Source organism: Prinia subflava, chromosome 4 (genome assembly GCF_021018805.1).
Source record: "Prinia subflava isolate CZ2003 ecotype Zambia chromosome 4, Cam_Psub_1.2, whole genome shotgun sequence".
Taxonomy (NCBI): Eukaryota; Metazoa; Chordata; class Aves; order Passeriformes; family Cisticolidae; genus Prinia; species Prinia subflava.
Genome location: NC_086250.1, coordinates 72,729,441 through 72,746,170, shown reverse-complemented (window position 1 = coordinate 72,746,170; position 16,730 = coordinate 72,729,441). Strand labels below are relative to the sequence as shown.

Below are 16,730 nucleotides of genomic sequence, written 5' to 3'. Positions count from 1 at the left end.
CCTTAAGCCCCCACGGGTGCCTAATCCACGGGAGCCGTAAGCGGCTTTGCCGTGCCCGCTGCCTACGTGCTCCTTCCCAGGGATTCCCATCCATGGGGCGTCATCCCAACCCTCAGCTGGGAATTCCTGCTCCCCACCGGGAACTGGAGATGGGGCACTGATGAGGATTTTAAAAAAAACACCCCAAAATGCAAGGAAAAGCTCCAATCCTCTGGAAAACCTTGGGATTTTCCCTATGAGGACAAGAGGAAAAGCTCATGTTGTGGGGTGGAAAGGGGGGAATGTGGGAGGTGCCGCATGGGAGAAGGAAAAGCGGGGTTTGGGAAGTGGGAATGCAGCCTAATTATGGCTGTTTGTTGGGATAATTAGCAAATTTCCCATCACAAGGGGTTCGTGGGGTGCCTGGGGTGGGATGGAAAAGCTCCGGATGTGGAGGGAGTGGGGGGTCCAGTTAATCCCCCCCTAAATTGAGGAACCCCCTAATTTAAGGACCCCACTAAACTGACAACCCCCCTAATTTAAGGACCTCCCTAAATTAAAGATGCTCCCCAGAGAACCCCCTAAACTGAGAACCTCCCCAATATTAAGGAAAATCCCTTTAAATTAAGGATTCAATCCCTTTAAATTAAGGACCCCCTTTAAATTAAGGATCCTCCAAACAGGGGATTTCCCCCAAATACAGAACCCCCTTAAACTGAATCCCCCACAAACGACAGACCCACCCAGAAGACCCCCACAATTAAGAAACCTCCCCAAATAGAGGATCTTCCTCTAAATTGAGGGAAAAAACCTCAAACTGAGGACCCTCTAAATGGAGGAACCCCCCCAGATTGAAAACTCCCCCAAATTGATGGATACCCCAAATAGAAGAACACCCCCAGGTTAAGGAGCCAAAAAACTGAGGACCCCCCAAACCCGAGGTCTGTCCCCAAATAAAAAAATACCCATAAACTGAGGCCCCCCCTCCAAGTGGAGGAAATTCCCTAAACTGAGGAATCCCCCAAACTGAGGATCCATGAAAACTGAGGACCACCCCCAATTAAAGGGCTCCCCTAAACTGAGACCACCCCAAATAAAGGCCTCCCCCAAAATAAAGGACCCTCCAAATTAGGAACCCCCCCAAATTGAGGCCTCCCTAAACTCAAGTTCCCCCCAAGTAAATAAAGGATCTCCTCAAACTGAGGAACCCCTATAAATTAAGGAGCACCCCCAAATTTAGGACCCCCCCCCATATAAAGGATCCCCCCGGCGCACACGGAGCCCGTAGGGGCGGCCACGGAACTGCGCATGCGCGCCGCGCCTCCACCACGGTGGCAGCGCCGCTCGCGCGCGCAGCGCTCCCGCCCCTTGAGTGACGGCCTCTCCAGCCAATGGCGTGGCGCATCGGGCCGTGATTGGCAGACGCGTGGGCGGGGCGCAGGTGTCCCGGCCCCGCCCCTCCCGGCGCGGTCCCCTCACGGCGGCGGCTCCATTTTCTCGCGCTCCCGCGGCCCCCGCGTAGCGCCCGGTTCGCCTCAGCCCCGGCCGAGAGACTCCCGAGACACCGCGCGCCGCCATGAATGAGGAGTACGACGTGATCGTGCTGGGCACCGGCCTCACGGTGAGGAGCAGCCGCCGCCCGCTCGCGCCTCGGGCCTGCTGCGGGCGGCCGCCGCCCTGCCCCGCCCCGCCGCCCCCCCTCCGCCATCCCCCGGCTCCTGCGGGTGACCCCCTTCCCCATCTCTCACCCACCCCGGCGCCGCTGTCCTTTTGCCCGTCTAGCACCTGGTCCTCCCCCCCAGCCTGGGTTTGAGCCCCCCCTGCCTCGGGCACTCGGGTCTTTATCCCCTCCCCCAGGGTGTGCGGTCCCCTCCCCAGTCTCTCACCTGATTATCACCCCACTCGCCCCATTCAGGTAGTTTTCTTCAGCTGTCATCTGTCCATCGTAACCCCCCCCGCCTCTGCCTGTCTCCCCCCGTCCCCATCCCCACTATTACCGGTGTGTGTGACCCCCTTGGGGACCCTTGGGTGCTTTCTGCCGTCATTAATTACCACAGCACCCCCCCGGCTCCGGTCCCACCCCCACCCTGGATCCTTTCCCATTCATCCCCAGCCGGGCTGGGATCCTCCCCGCCCGCCCCTCAGCATTTCCCCGGGGCTCTGGTGTGTGTGACCCCCCTGGGTCATTTCCCCATCGCTAATTCTCGCAGCACCCCCCAGCCCCAATCCCATCCCCAATCCCCATCCCCTGGATCATCCTTCTCCCCATCCCTGACTGGACCCCCGGGTGGGGGTTTTATTTGTGATTTATATATATTTTACAACATTTCCCCGTGTTTGGATACACCCCCGATCCCCGCCGTTCCCAGGGGCCCCCAGGAAATGCGGTTGTTTTGCGGAGGGAGGGCGTGGGGAGACTCGGACAATAAAACGCCGACGGGCATTCATTGCCTCCTATTTATTTTTGAAATTATTACCTTATTCTTTCCCCTTCGCACATCTCTTTCCCCTCCCGGTACCACAAACCCAGCGTGGCTGCGGGTCCGCGCAGGGTGGAGGCAGCCGTGGTTATCCCCCCCCTCTCCATCCCCATCCCCGCTCCGCCTTTGCAGCCTTCGGCTCCATCCAGCCCTGACTGCAGCAGGAGGGGGATGGGAGGCTGGCGAGCCTGTCAAATTTCCCTTATTCCCCCCCTCCAAAAAGAAAAATCCCCCTTCCTGCGATGTCGCTGCATCCCGGTGATCCCTAAGGAGAGCTGACAGCTGATGGGGGTGCGGCGGAGGGAGGGGATGGAGCCGTGGCGGGGCTTTGTCCTATTGTGGAGGATGCAGCCCTCGCCGCAGGCAGCCCTGGGGGTAAAAACCACGGCGGTGCCGCTGCCCGGGGGTTTGCGGGGGGATTTCTGCCGGTGCCCGCATCCCCGGAGGCCGGGGGATGCCGCGGGAGGGCGAATTGCAGGTTACAAACGCGAGGCATTGTGTGGAGAAGGGGGGAAAGAAAATCCAATATGGTGGAGAGGTTTTCCTCCTGTGCCACGGCCTTTCCTGCTTTTGTTCCCTCCTGTTCGTGGGGAGAGGTGGCTGGATAAAGGGATCCCTTTGGGGTTGGCCCTGGGGATGGTGATTAAATTGAAATCCACGCGTTTCCTGCTGTGGTTTGGGCGCTGTGATTGATGGAGCTGCCAGACGCGTCGTGGCTGCTGACACCGGAGCCCACCGAGGCAGAGCTGGGTGATTTTCCCCCTCTTTTGGCTTTGGGGAGAAGGGTGACAAACCTGGAATGTGGCACAAAGGAAATTGTGAAGTGTGGGAGCGTCTGCTCGAGGGGACACCCAACTTTCCCAGTTGCTTTCATTCCTTTCAAGGCTCTTCCTTTGAGGTGCACGAATGGCTTAGGAGGAAAAAGCTTCTTCCCTTTGATAGGGAAAGTTGGAGTCTGTCCTAAAGCCTGGCCCTGGCTCAGCAAAGCAGGGAAAGGGACTTTTGGGGAGGAGAAATATAATGAGCTTGTAGTGAAGGGGCCTCCAATAGATCCGAGCTCCATTAAAATGTTAATTTATGCTTTAGTGTGAGCAGGGTATCAAGTTGGTGAACGCAGGGCTTAATCTCAAACTGACAAATGCCAGTGTAAATTTGACAAAAGGCCTCTTGTGAAATCACTTTTAAGACAAGCTCCTGCTAATGAGCAGCAGTTGAGTTAAAAGGAATAAATTAGGGCCGTGTTTTGAGGTGTGCTGACCAAACTCCAGAGCCTGGGAATATTCAGGAGCTCGTATTTTGCTTCTGCTGTGCTGGCTTTCCCTCTGAAATACCAATTAGGGTGGACTTCATCTTGTCTTGAGCAGCTCATGTGGAAAAGAATGGAAAGCAGAGCTCCTGGTGCAGCCATCCTGGAATTCCTGGTGCTGGCTCAACCCCTGTGCTGGGAGTGGTGTCGGAGCAGAGCTGGACCAGGCTGGGCTCAGGGGCTCTCCTGCACTCAGATGAGCTTGGGAGGTTTCTCCTGGAGCTTTGGTACCAGCGCTGGCTTCCCGAGGAAAAGGAGCTGGAAACAAATCCAGCTCTTCCTTTCCTTTTCCAAAGGAGCTGTCGTGGAAGTTCTGGTGATGTTTGCAACCACCCTTTCCTTGAAGCTGGGTTCTGCTGCTGGTCCCCATCAGGCCCCTCCTGGAGCTCTGAGGTTGTGTCTCTGCTGCTGATCTTTAGGTTTTTTTTTTCTTTTTCCAAAGGAAAACTTCAGTTGTTGGTTTAAAGAGGAAGAGTGAGTCCTTGAAGGCTTTATAAAGAGTACAAATGCACCCATTGCAGTGGTCATTCTGGTTGGGTCTGTGCACCACTGGGATGGAGCTGGAAGTGCAGCATGAATATTTCAGGTGTTAATCTCTTCCTCAACCAGTAATGAGGGACTAAAGGCAGCTTTAGGACTGGGATTAGTGGCACTCAGACTATTTCAGCTTTTCCCTTCTGTGTGCTAATCAGAGACCCCATTGCAGTGCCAGCTCATAGAGATGTGTCTGAGCCCTGTGGGGAAAAATAATCCTGAATTACTGCTGATAGAACCCCTCAGACTTCCCCAGCTGGAATGGGCTCCGTGGCTCCTCCTGCATGGATCAGGGTGAAGGGCCAGGCTGGTAGATGCTCCAGCCGCCTCATTCCTGGTGGGAATGGCTTCTCCAGGTCTGCAGCTTTAGCAGCTTTAAGGCCCTTGTCTTAGGCTTTCCATGTGTGTGGTGTGTGGCAGGTTAGGGATCATCTTCCTGCAGAGCTGCTGCACAAACTCGTGTTTAAGCTGGTGCAGTGGTCACGGACCGGAGAGCTCCTCGTGGTTGTATTTTCACACCTCTCTTTTCAGTTCTCCGTAATTTCCAGCTCTCTGGTGTGGAAGTGGCTCCGTACTTCCTCACTGGGTTATTTTGGAGGGAGGTGTTGTGCCCGGTACAGGCTCTGTTATCTGCCCTCTGTGCTTCTGCAAAGTTATTTTCCATGAATTTTGGGATAATGAACCCTCCAGTTCAGCCCAGGAGGTGAATGCTGTATTCCTGCTGAGGTTTCACTCTCTGCAGCCTGACCTAAGCCTCTTACCTGCCAGCTGCCTCCCCATGCTAAAGCTATCCAAATCCATCCCAAAGATACAGATTCACTTTCTGTGCGAGCAGAGCAGCTCAGTGCTTCAGGATATATTTATTTACAGAGCCTCGCAGTGACTGAGGGCCGTGTGGAGTGTCACTGTCCCTTGCATCATCCCCTGGTGGCCGAGGGCATTGCTCCAGTGCAGGGAGGAGCTGTTTGTGCAGCAGGATGAGCAGAGCTTTGGGTCAGGAGCTGCCTGTGTCACTGCTCCGGGTGACCCTGCCCAGGCAGCACCAGGCGTCTCCAGAGGTCCCTCCCAGGCTCTCTCTGGCCACACACGGCCCTGCCTTTCGAAGAACGAGCCTGGCGGTGCCAGAGCCGCTCCCCAGGCCGAAGGGATTTTGCTCGGTGCTTAGTGCCCAATCCTCCCCTCGGCGCCGTTACAGGAGCGGCGCTGGCTCGGGTTTCCATGGGCTGTCTGAGCCTCGCTGAACTGCCGCCCTACTTGGAGAAAGTCCACGGAAACCTCCTTGCTTCCCTCCGTTCCTCAAGGCCTCTGCACGCACAAGGGCTGCTCACACCGGCTCCTGCCCTCCAGGAAAGACCTGACGGTCTTAGGCAAGCATGGAAACACCACCACCTCCGAGTTACTCCTTATTTTTATTTCCATGGATGCACGCTGGATGTGCTGCCCCCACACTCCCAGCGCCGGCTTCTCCTGGCCGTGTGCAGTGCTGGGTGTTGCTGCAGAGGCACCGAGGGCGCCCAGACGCGCCCTGCCGTTCATTCAGCAGCACAGTGCGCTCCGGGAGCCCCGTAACCTGAGCCGGCTGGGGCGGTGCATTGTAGCAGCGGCGGGACTGCGATTTGCGTGAGGCTTCTGCTGGGTCTGGATCCCCGGGGCTCTCCCTGCTGTGCCCTGCTGCTCTCAGCAGCTGCTCCCTGTTCCTGTGGGGTGGTGGCCACGTTGACAAAACAGCAAAAACTGCCCAGATTCGAACTCGGACACTTCCCCTTTTCGCTTGGCGCTCTAAACCCTCCCCAGCCCTCCCCTTATCGGCACAGGCCGTGTGTGTTCCTCGCTCCCTGAGCCGCACGGCAGCGGCTCCGCGGCAGCAGGAATTGCTGAGCTGGGAGGATAAAGCCATTGTGCAGCGTTAGGGCCTGCAGGGGAAGCGGCCTGAAAGGGCTGTGCGGGATTTCAGTGCCTGCCTGATGGCAGGGACGGGTTCAGTGAGCCCCGGGTTAATGAACAGCAGCGCAGCAGCTCCACCTCATCCCCACGGCGGCGTTTGGGGGGTGTGGAGGAAGAATGAAGAGCTGCTGAAGGCCTCTCATCTCTTCTGCTGGTGCCCACATTCGCTCCAAGGGATGCTGGTGATGACCTGAGGAAGGGATGCACACTCCCTCTTGTGATAAAACAGAGCCAGGAATGCTTTGAGGCTGAGTGGGTGACTGAAATCAGCTGACAGCCAGACCAGCGGATGTAGCTGGTGCAGCTTTGACTGGAGCCCCATCCCTCCTTTTGAGTTGTGAAATCCTGCTTGGCCTCCTTGTGGACACTTGCAGTCCTGTGCCACCACCTAGCACATGTTCCAGAGATGTTCCAGAGGGGATAAATCACAGGGCAGAGCAAGAACCACTGAGCTCTGTGAGTTTAACTGGTTGGTGATGACGCCCTTGGTGTGACAGTCCCGCCTTGGGTGTGGTTAATCATTAACACTTCTACTCCTGTGGTTACTCAGAGTTGTAGGCCTTGAGTAGTGACTTCACACGGGATTTGGTGCAGCTGCATCTGCTGGGAGGGCCTCTTGGGAAAAAAAGGAGAGAATCTTTGGAATCTTTGGATCTTTGGAAGGATGGTACAGTGGAAGGAGCAGCTGTGGATCACAGAGGGCTCCTGTGGGAAGCGCCGTGGTCACTCCTCACAGTCACGTGGTGACCATGAAGCCTTGTGGGCACCGTGCTGGAAATCTCCCGTGACTCCAGGGATTGAATTCAGAGCGTCCTGGCTGTGAGGCAGCTCCAGCTTTGCTCCTCGGGTCCTTGGCTGGATTGTGACATCCTGGTGGCTGACAGATGCTATCCCAACGGAGGAGGTTTCTCCATTGCCACCTGGAAGCAGCAGCACAGCGAATCCTCAGCCAGAGATCCCTGCCAGCCATCCCTGCAGCTGCACATGTCTGACCTTCAGGACAGAACAGCCCCTGAGAGCTGCTGCGGCCGGGGAAGTTGATTTTACAGCTTCCTTCACTCCAGGGATTGACCGGAGTCAGCATTTACACAAACAATCCACAGCGGGGAGCTCCTGGTGCTGGGGCTTTCCTGACTGACACCTGCACTGGGAATGAACCTTCCACAGGAGCAGGAAGTGACACAGGAGGAGAGCCCTGCCTGAGGTGCCTGGGGATAAACAGGAAGGATCTCAGGAGACTCCGGGCTCTGCAGGGGGAATCCTGTCCGATGGCAGCGCTGGCGTCTCTCAGCACCTGCATGGGGATTTACAAACGGAATGGTTGGCTGGAAAGGACCTTGGGACACTTCCACTGCACCAGGTTGCTCCAAGCCCACCCCTCACATGAAATGTGGCCAGCACCCACCAGTGAGGCCGTGGTGGTGAATGAGAGCTCAGTGCAGCCACAACTCTGCTGCTGCAGGGAGCTGAGGCCGAGCAGGAGCAGTAAAACCTCCAAGATAAGCTGTCCTAAGCACACAAACACTGGAGTTTGTGTTAAGCTCTTTGGCTGGGGAATGCCAGCACCAGTGCAAAGTCGTGTTTGGATGGGGATTGAGTTGTGCAAGGCCTAAGCTGGCTCTGCAGCCTGTGTGTGCTCTGTGGGGACACAGCAAGGGTAAAGCACCCCAATGCTTTCATTTATTCCTTGTGCTGCTCTCTGAGAGAAGCTGTTGGTTTTCCTGAGCGTCCCAGTGTGGCAAATAGCAATTAATAATTGAGGTTCTGAGGAGGCTGATTGAAGTCCAGGTAGGATTTCATTTTTCCTGCTGCCTCACTGTGGACATCCTTCAACTGATAGCGTTAGAGGACAGATTTTCCTTTGGCTCAAATGTATGGAATTCCCAAAAAACTCCTCTGATGGGTGATGGTTGTGTACCTCTAACCCTTTGCTTGCCAGACAATAAATTTATGAAGAGGTTTATCTGCCTCAAGAGGTGCCTGAATTCTGGAATGAGGCCCTGCTGTGCTTGTGTGCAGAGGGCTCTGCAGGTACTGCAGTGGAGCTGTCTGGACATGAAAGGAAAAACCTTCCTCAGGAAAAACAGGAAGCAGGAGGCTCCAGTGCAGCTCACCTGTCCCTGCATCCTTTCCTCCCTGCAGGAATGCATCCTCTCCGGGATCATGTCAGTGAACGGGAAGAAAGTCCTTCACATGGATCGGAACTCTTACTACGGAGGGGAGAGCGCATCCATCACACCCCTGGAAGATGTAAGTGTGGGGACACACCCGGCCCTGTGTCCTTTATTCCCACCGAGCCTCGGGCTGGCTTCCAGTTAATCCCTCTGAGGGTGTCCTGTGAGGAAGGAGGTTCTGTGGGAAAACACCAGTGTGGGGAGTTTGGTGCTTGTTTCCTGTAATTCCCAGTTGGAATCTGAGCAAATCCCAGCACGGAGCGTTCCAGAGCTGTTACAGCTGGATGTTAAAATCCTCAGCTAAATTGTAAATTGTACTAAATGTTGTGTTAAACAGTTCATCAGGTTCATGAATTCCCAGATCCTTGGATGGGGAAAGCCTGGATGAGCAGAATTACTGCCTGGTTCCTGCTGTAACAATTCCCTGGATGTGTTTGTGCGTGTTCCAAACTCAGCTGGGAGCTCAAGCTGCAGCCAGGAGCTGGCTCTGAGGAGCCTGTGTTAGCCTGGAGCTGTGGGGGTGGAAAGTGTGTGCATGTGTGGGAGAACTGACACCCAGACAGATTTCCTGGGCTATAATAACTTCTGTATTCTCTCTCCAAAGCTCTACAAAAGGTTTAATCTCCCGGGAAGTCCACCAGAGTCCATGGGGCGGGGAAGAGACTGGAACGTGGACCTCATTCCAAAATTCCTTATGGCTAATGGTGAGTGATGCTGAGCTCCTCGGGCTGGGGCTGGAATGGGACAGGCCCTGGCGTTCCTTACAATCCCTGCCTTCAATCCCAGTGTTCCAGTGCTGGCTGCTCTAGAGCAGGGCCCTGTCAGCCCCTGGCTGCTGGAATCTCATCCTGGAGCTGCAGGGCACGGAGGGATTGAGCAGTGCCTGCTGCAGGAAGAGCTGAGAGATCCCAGCCAAGGCTTGGTGCCTTTAGTCCCAATTAATTTAGTCCAATTTAGCTTCTCCTCAGCCTGCAGCGGGAATTGGGCGTGGGGAAGGGCTGGCTGTGTTGGAGGAGCTGCCTCGGGAGCTGTGTGTCCGTGTTTGACTGTGCCCTTGCAGGTCAGCTGGTAAAGATGCTGCTCTACACAGAAGTCACTCGTTACTTGGACTTCAAGGTGATCGAGGGCAGCTTCGTCTACAAGGGAGGGAAGATCTACAAAGTTCCTTCCACTGAGGCAGAAGCTTTGGCCTCCAGTGAGTAGCTGCACCTTCTCTGTTCCCTCTGAATCCCCTAAACAGGGGCAGGCCCATCCCTTGGGATTTTCTTGGTGTGTTAAGGAGCGTCCTCAGGGCTCTCCTGCACCTCTGTGACTTCAAACGCCCCTCGCAGTGTGAGCCTTGGGTTTGCTGAGCCCTGTTTCCCTGGAGCTGCCTGCTCAGTGAGAACCTGGCAGTGTTTTCCCTCCTCAGGAGGTTCCATTTGGGGCTCGTGCTCCCAGCTCTGCCATAAATGTTTGATGTTGTGTCCTTGTTGGAGCTGAGTGTGTGAAAAACATCGCAGGCAAATTGCAATGACTAATTCTGACGTGTGGCACCTCAAACCTTTATTGCTGCCCGCTTCAATTTCACTCCTCAAATAAAACCAATGCCAGTGTGGTGAAATCCTTTAGGGGCTAGAGGGCATTCCATGAGCTCCAGTGTGGGATGTGCTCAGCAGCACCTCTGGAAAATCTTCCTTGGGCAGGAATTCCTGCCTGGAATGGAATTGCCAGAGCAGCTGTGGCTGCCCCTGGAGCCCTGGCAGTGCCCAAGGCCAGGTTGGATCACCCTGGGACAGTGGGAGGTGTCCCTGCCCATGGAGTGGCACAAAGGACCTTTAAGGTCCCTTCCAACCCAAACCAATCCTTGTTTGCACACTCAGTGGTTCTCACCCACTGCTGGTAATGGAAAAGCCACAAAAGTCACTGAAGTTCTGCAAAAGCCTGGTTCTGCTGGGTTCTCACAAAACCCCAATTCTGCTCAGTTCTTAAAAAACCCTGCTACTGCTGGATTCTCACAAAACCCCAATTCTGCTGAACTCTCACAAGACCCTGGTTCTGAATTCTCACACTGCCCCGGTTCTGAACTCTCACAACCCCCTGGTTCTGAACTCTCACAGAGCCCCGGTTCTGAACTCTCACAGCCCCTGGTTCTGAACTCTCACACCCCCTGGTTCTGAACTCTCACAGCCCCTGGTTCTGAACTCTCACACCGCCCTAGTTCTGAACTCTCACACCCCCTGGTTCTGAACTCTCACAGAGCCCCGGTTCTGAACTCTCACAGAGCCCTGGTTCTGAACTCTCACACCCCCTGGTTCTGAACTCTCACAGCCCCTGGTTCTGAACTCTCACACCCCCTGGTTCTGAACTCTCACAGAGCCCTGGTTCTGAACTCTCACACCGCCCTAGTTCTGAACTCTCACACCCCCTGGTTCTGAACTCTCACAGCCCCTGGTTCTGAACTCTCACAGAGCCCTGGTTCTGAACTCTCACACCCCCTGGTTCTGAACTCTCACACCCCCTGGTTCTGAACTCTCACAGCCCCTGGTTCTGAACTCTCACAGAGCCCTGGTTCTGAACTCTCACAGAGCCCTGGTTCTGAACTCTCACACCCCCTGGTTCTGAACTCTCACAGAGCCCTGGTTCTGAACTCTCACAGAGCCCTGGTTCTGAACTCTCACAGAGCCCTGGTTCTGAACTCTCACACCCCCTGGTTCTGAACTCTCACAGAGCCCTGGTTCTGAACTCTCACAGAGCCCTGGTTCTGAACTCTCACACCCCCTGGTTCTGAACTCTCACAGAGCCCTGGTTCTGAACTCTCACAGAGCCCTGGTTCTGAACTCTCACAGAGCCCTGGTTCTGAACTCTCACAGAGCCCTGGTTCTGAACTCTCACACCCCTGGTTCTGAACTCTCACACCCCCTGGTTCTGAACTCTCACACCCCCTGGTTCTGAACTCTCACACCCCCTGGTTCTGAGCTCTCACACCCCCTGGTTCTGAACTCTCACACCCCCTGGTTCTGAGCTCTCACAGCCCCAGGTTCTGAACTCTCACAGAGCCCTGGTTCTGAACTCTCACACCCCCTGGTTCTGAACTCTCACACCCCCTGGTTCTGAACTCTCACAGCCCCTGGTTCTGAACTCTCACAGAGCCCTGGTTCTGAACTCTCACAGAGCCCTGGTTCTGAGCTCTCACACCCCCTGGTTCCAGGTTTAATGGGTTTGTTCGAGAAGCGCCGCTTCAGGAAGTTCCTGGTGTACGTGGCCAACTTTGACGAGAACGACGCGCGCACCTTCGAGGGCGTGGACCCCAAGAAGAGCACCATGAGGGACGTGTACAAGAAGTTCGACCTGGGCCAGGACGTCATCGACTTCACGGGCCACGCCCTCGCCCTCTACAGGACTGATGAGTAAGGGGGACATCCCAAATCCCAGCATTTGGGGCTGGGATTGATCGATTGATCATTGTAAACTTCCAGGGTTCCTGAGTAAAATCTGTGCTCGTGAAAGGGAAGCACTGCCAGGAGAGTGGGGAGGGAAATTCCGTGGGACGTCAGTGTTCTGCTCTCTGGGTGTGCTCTGCTGGCACTGCTGGTCTGGGAACATCCCCAATGGTGTAACTGTCCTTCCCAGCTATCTAGATCAACCCTGCCAAGAAACAATCAACAGGATTAAGCTGTACAGCGAGTCCCTGGCTCGGTACGGGAAGAGCCCCTACCTGTACCCCCTCTATGGCCTTGGAGAGCTGCCCCAGGGATTTGCAAGGTGAGCACTTGGTGTTGACTCCGGGTTCTTTTGGTAGGTGTGCAGCTGGAGGTGTGCAGTCAGTGTGATCTTCCAGAGTGTGATGCTGCATAAAATGCTCTGGTCCTTAATTATTCTTCCACTTAATTACAAGGCAGTTTCTCCACGTGAGATTCTGTCTCTGGGCTTTACCTCTGGATTTGCTCAGAGATCCTGTTGGCAGAGTATTTATCCCTCGTGTTTAAGCAGAGGATTTTGGGGAGGTTTCAGGCTGGGGTGGGGTTTATCCATGTGCAGCAGACCCCACAGGCTGTGAGGGCTGTTTGGGTGCTGAGGGGATCTTCCTGTTGCAGGCTCAGTGCAATCTACGGAGGCACCTACATGCTCAACAAGCCCATCGAGGAGATCGTCATCGAGAACGGCAAAGTGGTCGGGGTCAAGTCCGAGGGGGAGGTACAGACCCTTCCCCCTCCCTGCTCCCACCCCACAGCTTTCCAGAGCCCTCACTCATCCTTTGGGTTTGACACAACAGCAGCAGAGAAAAGCTGCCCTTAGGGCCACACTGCTGGGCTGGGCTGCTGTCCCTGTGAGGGCTGAAGTCCTTTGCACCCAAACCTTTCCAAACCTTTTATTTGGTGTGTAAACCCCCAAGCAGGAGTTGGGATGAGGTCTCCGTGGGCTGGCAGTGAATAGCTCAGGCAGGGAGCTGCTCCTTGTGTGTGACTGGAACAGCTCTGCCCTCTGCTCCGACAGCTGCAGCTCCTCCTGCACCCGGCTGGGTTCCGCTGGGAATGCTGCAGCTGCTTGGCAGCTCTGCATGCGCTCCTGGCTGCAGCTCCTCCTGCACCCAGCTGGGTTCCGCTGGGAATGCTGCAGCTGCTTGGGAGCTCTGCAGGCGCTCCTGGCTGCAGCTCCTCCTGCACCCAGCTGGGTTCCGCTGGGAATGCTGCAGCTGCTTGGGAGCTCTGCAGGCGCTCCTGGCTGCAGCTCCTCCTGCACCCGGCTGGGTTCTGCTGGGAATGCTGCAGCCGCTTGGGAGCTCTGCATGCGCTCCTGGCTGCAGCTCCTCCTGCACCCGGCTGGGTTCTGCTGGGAATGCTGCAGCTGCTTGGGAGCTCTGCATGCGCTCCTGGCTGCAGCGGGCGCTGCCAGGACAGCTCAGTCCCCTGGGGTGGCAGTGACATGTCCTGGCCGGGAGCAGAGGTGACAATCAATGCCAGAGACCCAAGTGTGTGCAGCCTGGAGGTTTCAGAGTGATCAAACACCGAGTTATTTTGTGGAGAAGGATTTTTGCTGCGAGCTGAGCGCTGTTCCCGCGCAGGTGGCTCGCTGCAAACAGCTCATCTGCGACCCCAGCTACGTGCCGGACCGCGTGAGCAAGGTGGGCCAGGTGATCCGGGTCATCTGCATCCTCAGCCACCCCATCAAGAACACCAACGACGCCAACTCGTGCCAGATCATCATTCCACAGAACCAGGTCAACCGGAAATCAGGTGCGTGCTGAGAGCCGGGCACGGCCCGCTCCCTTTGAGTGAGGAGGTTCTGTGGGGCTTCTGAGCAGGTACCAGTGGGGAAAACACCAGCGTGGGGTGTTGGGAGTTGGGAGATTGTGCTTGTTCCCTGTGATTCCCAGTTGGAATCCGAGCAAATCCAAGCACGGAGCATTCCAGAGCTCTGGGGAGGTGTGGGGCACAGGGAAGGGACACTCAGGGCCTGCCCAGGAGGGTTCAGGGCTGAGCTGCAGCTCAGAGCAGTGAGGGGAGCCTGTGCTGGGAAACCTCGTGAGGAGCTGGGCTGGGAGAGGTGTGAGGGGCAGGGCTGCCTGCAGGGCTGTACCGGGAACCCGCCGGGTTCCAGGAGCCACCAGGGGAGCTGAGTGCTGGGGATCTCCGTGTGCAGGCAGCTCCAGCAGGAGAGGAGAGCACCCAGGGCAGGGATGGGGCTCAGTCCCGATTCTCTAAACAGTGCAGGGGTGCTGAGTGTCAGGGCAGGGGAGAGGCACAGGAAGGGGTTCGGGGTGGGGCTGAGGAGGTTTTTGGGATGAGGCTATGGAGGTTTTGGGATGGGGCTGAGGAGGTTTTTGGGGCAAGGCTGAGGAGGTTCTGGGATGAGGCTGAGGAGGTTTTTGGATGAGGCTGGAGAAGGTTTTTGGGATGAGACTGCGGAAGTTTTTGTGGTGAGGCTGAGGATGTTTTGGGATGTGACTGAGGAGGTTTTGTGGTGACGCTGGTGGAGGTTCTGGGATGAGGCTGGAGGAGGTTTTTGGGATGAGGCTGAGGAGGTTTTTGGGATGAGGCTGAGGAGGTTTTTGGGATGAGGCTGAGGAGGTTTTGGGATGTGACTGAGGAGGTTTTTGGGGCAAGGCTGAGGATGTTTTGGGATGGGGCTGAGGACGTTTTTGGGATGTGACTGAGGAGGTTTTTGGGGTGGGGCTGGAGGAGGTTTTGGGGTGAGGCTGAGGAGGTTTTTGGGATGAGGCTGAGGAGGTTTTGGGATGTGACTGAGGAGGTTTTTGGGATGGGGCTGAGGACGTTTTTGGGATGAGGCTGAGGAGGTTTTTGGGATGAAACTCTGGAGGTTCTGGGCTGCAGCTGTGCCCTGTCCCCACAGACATCTACGTGTGCATGATCTCCTCTGCTCACAACGTGGCGGCGCAGGGCAAGTACATCGCCATCGCCAGCACCACCGTGGAGACCGCCGAGCCCGAGAAGGAGATCAAGCCCGCCCTGGACCTGCTGGAGCCCATTGAGCAGAAGTGAGTCCGGGCAGCCCCGCTCCCTCCGGGGAGATCTGAGCCCTGGGCCAGCCCGGAGCCCTCAAACCGAGCTCCCCCAGCTCCCCTCGCTCCGAACCGCCCTGAGCCTTTCCCTTCCCCTGCAGGTTTGTGAGCATCAGCGACCTGTTTGCACCCACCGACCTGGGCACCGAGAGCCAGGTGAGGGCTGGGCTGGGCAGGGAGGGCTGGGCAGGGCAGGGCTGGGCTGGGCAGGGCTGGGCTGGGCAGGGCTGGGCAGGGCAGGGCAGGGCTGGGCAGGGCAGGGCAGGGCTGGGCTGGGAAGGGCTGGGAAGGGCTGGGCTGGGCTGGGCTGGGCTGGGAAGGGCTGGGAAGGGCTGGGCTGGGCTGGGCTGGGCTGGGCTGGGCTGGGCTGGGCTGGGCTGGGCTGGGAGGGCTGGGCTGGGCAGGGCAGGGCTGGGCTGGGCTGGGCTGGGCTGGGAAGGGCTGGGAAGGGCTGGGCTGGGCTGGGCTGGGAAGGGCTGGGCTGGGCTGGGCTGGGCAGAACAGAACAGGGCAGGGCAGAGCAGGGCTGGGCTGGGCTGGGCTGGGCTGGGCTGGGCTGGGCTGGGCTGGGCTGGGCTGGGAAGGGCAGGGCTGGGCTGGGCCCGGCTGGGCTGGGCAGGGCAGGGCAGGGCTGGGCAGGGCAGGGCAGGGCTGGGCTGGGCTGGGCTGGGCTGGGAAGGGCTGGGCTCGGCTGGGCAGGGCTGGGCAGGGAAGGGCTGGGCTGGGCTGGGCAGAACAGGGCAGGGCAGGGCTGGGCTGGGCTGGGCTGGGCTGGGCTGGGCTGGGCTGGGAAGGGCAGGGCTGGGCAGGGCAGGGCAGGGCAGCGCGGGGCTCCAACGCTGCTCCCACCCCCAGATCTTCATCTCGCGCACCTACGACGCCACCACCCACTTTGAGACGACGTGCGACGACATCAAGGACATTTACAAGAGGATGATGGGCTCAGAGTTCGACTTCGAGGAGATGAAACGCAAGAAGAACGACATCTACGGGGAGGAGGAGCAGCAGTAATGAGAGCCTCTAATTAGGAGAAGTTTAAATCGGCTAATATGAATATATAAGGAACTTAATGAACACTGTATGAAATTCAATATTGTAAGGCCTGCTTTTGTAATCCCATCTCTGAGAGATTGAAGAGTACTGCACTGGTAATGTTCCCTTTTTGGATATCATGTGTTAATTATTTCATTCTAGTAGGGCTGCTGTCCAGAATCTGGCAAATTCCTGACTGATTCCTGACTAACCTCGTAAGCGAAAGGCAGACTGAACTTATTATTATTATTATTATTATTATTATTTTTGCAGACGTAGACGTGGGTGCAGATTTGAAATAACTCATTGACAGCTGTGTCTTACCTTGTCTTTTTAATCATTTGTAAAACATCCTTCACAATCCTGTGCTTCTGGTGAGCTCGTAGCCGTGACGCTGACGTCACCCAAACCTGGTGTCGAGGAAATAGAAACTGAGCACTCCATTATTGTGGACAGCATCCCTAAAAGTCTCTCCCATCAATCTTAACTCTGTGGCAAAGTTGTATCATGGACAAAGCCCACACCTATTGTAGCAGCAAATGTTGGCTTCGTTCTGGGCACAGAACTTAACCTCCACTTAAGCTTCTAAACCCGTTTACATCGGTTGGGACACAGCTGTGCCTAAGGCTCCTTTGTGTTTTAATCTTAATAAAATTGAGAGAACAAATTACAGAGCAGGCAAGATGTGGAAGTATTTTCTGTCCCCCGGCGGCCTCGGATGGACCAAACGGCGCTGCGGTATCGGCATGACAGAGCCTGTGCTTCTCGTGTCTCCTCAA

The 16,730-nt window shown here is 56.4% G+C and overlaps 1 protein-coding gene across 1 annotated transcript; it reads left to right on the top strand.

The window, feature by feature from the left end:
* The first annotated feature begins 1,415 nt into the window (after positions 1-1,415).
* GDI2 (GDP dissociation inhibitor 2) lies at positions 1,416-16,623 on the top strand. The gene is made up of 11 exons (XM_063397146.1): positions 1,416-1,600; positions 8,386-8,493; positions 9,022-9,121; positions 9,478-9,612; positions 11,608-11,806; positions 12,030-12,161; positions 12,494-12,593; positions 13,462-13,633; positions 14,751-14,895; positions 15,021-15,075; positions 15,775-16,623. The coding sequence occupies exons 1-11, from the start codon at positions 1,556-1,558 to the stop codon at positions 15,928-15,930; spliced, it is 1,347 nt and encodes a 448-aa protein (XP_063253216.1). The 5' UTR covers positions 1,416-1,555; the 3' UTR covers positions 15,931-16,623.
* Positions 16,624-16,730: the final 107 nt, after the last annotated feature.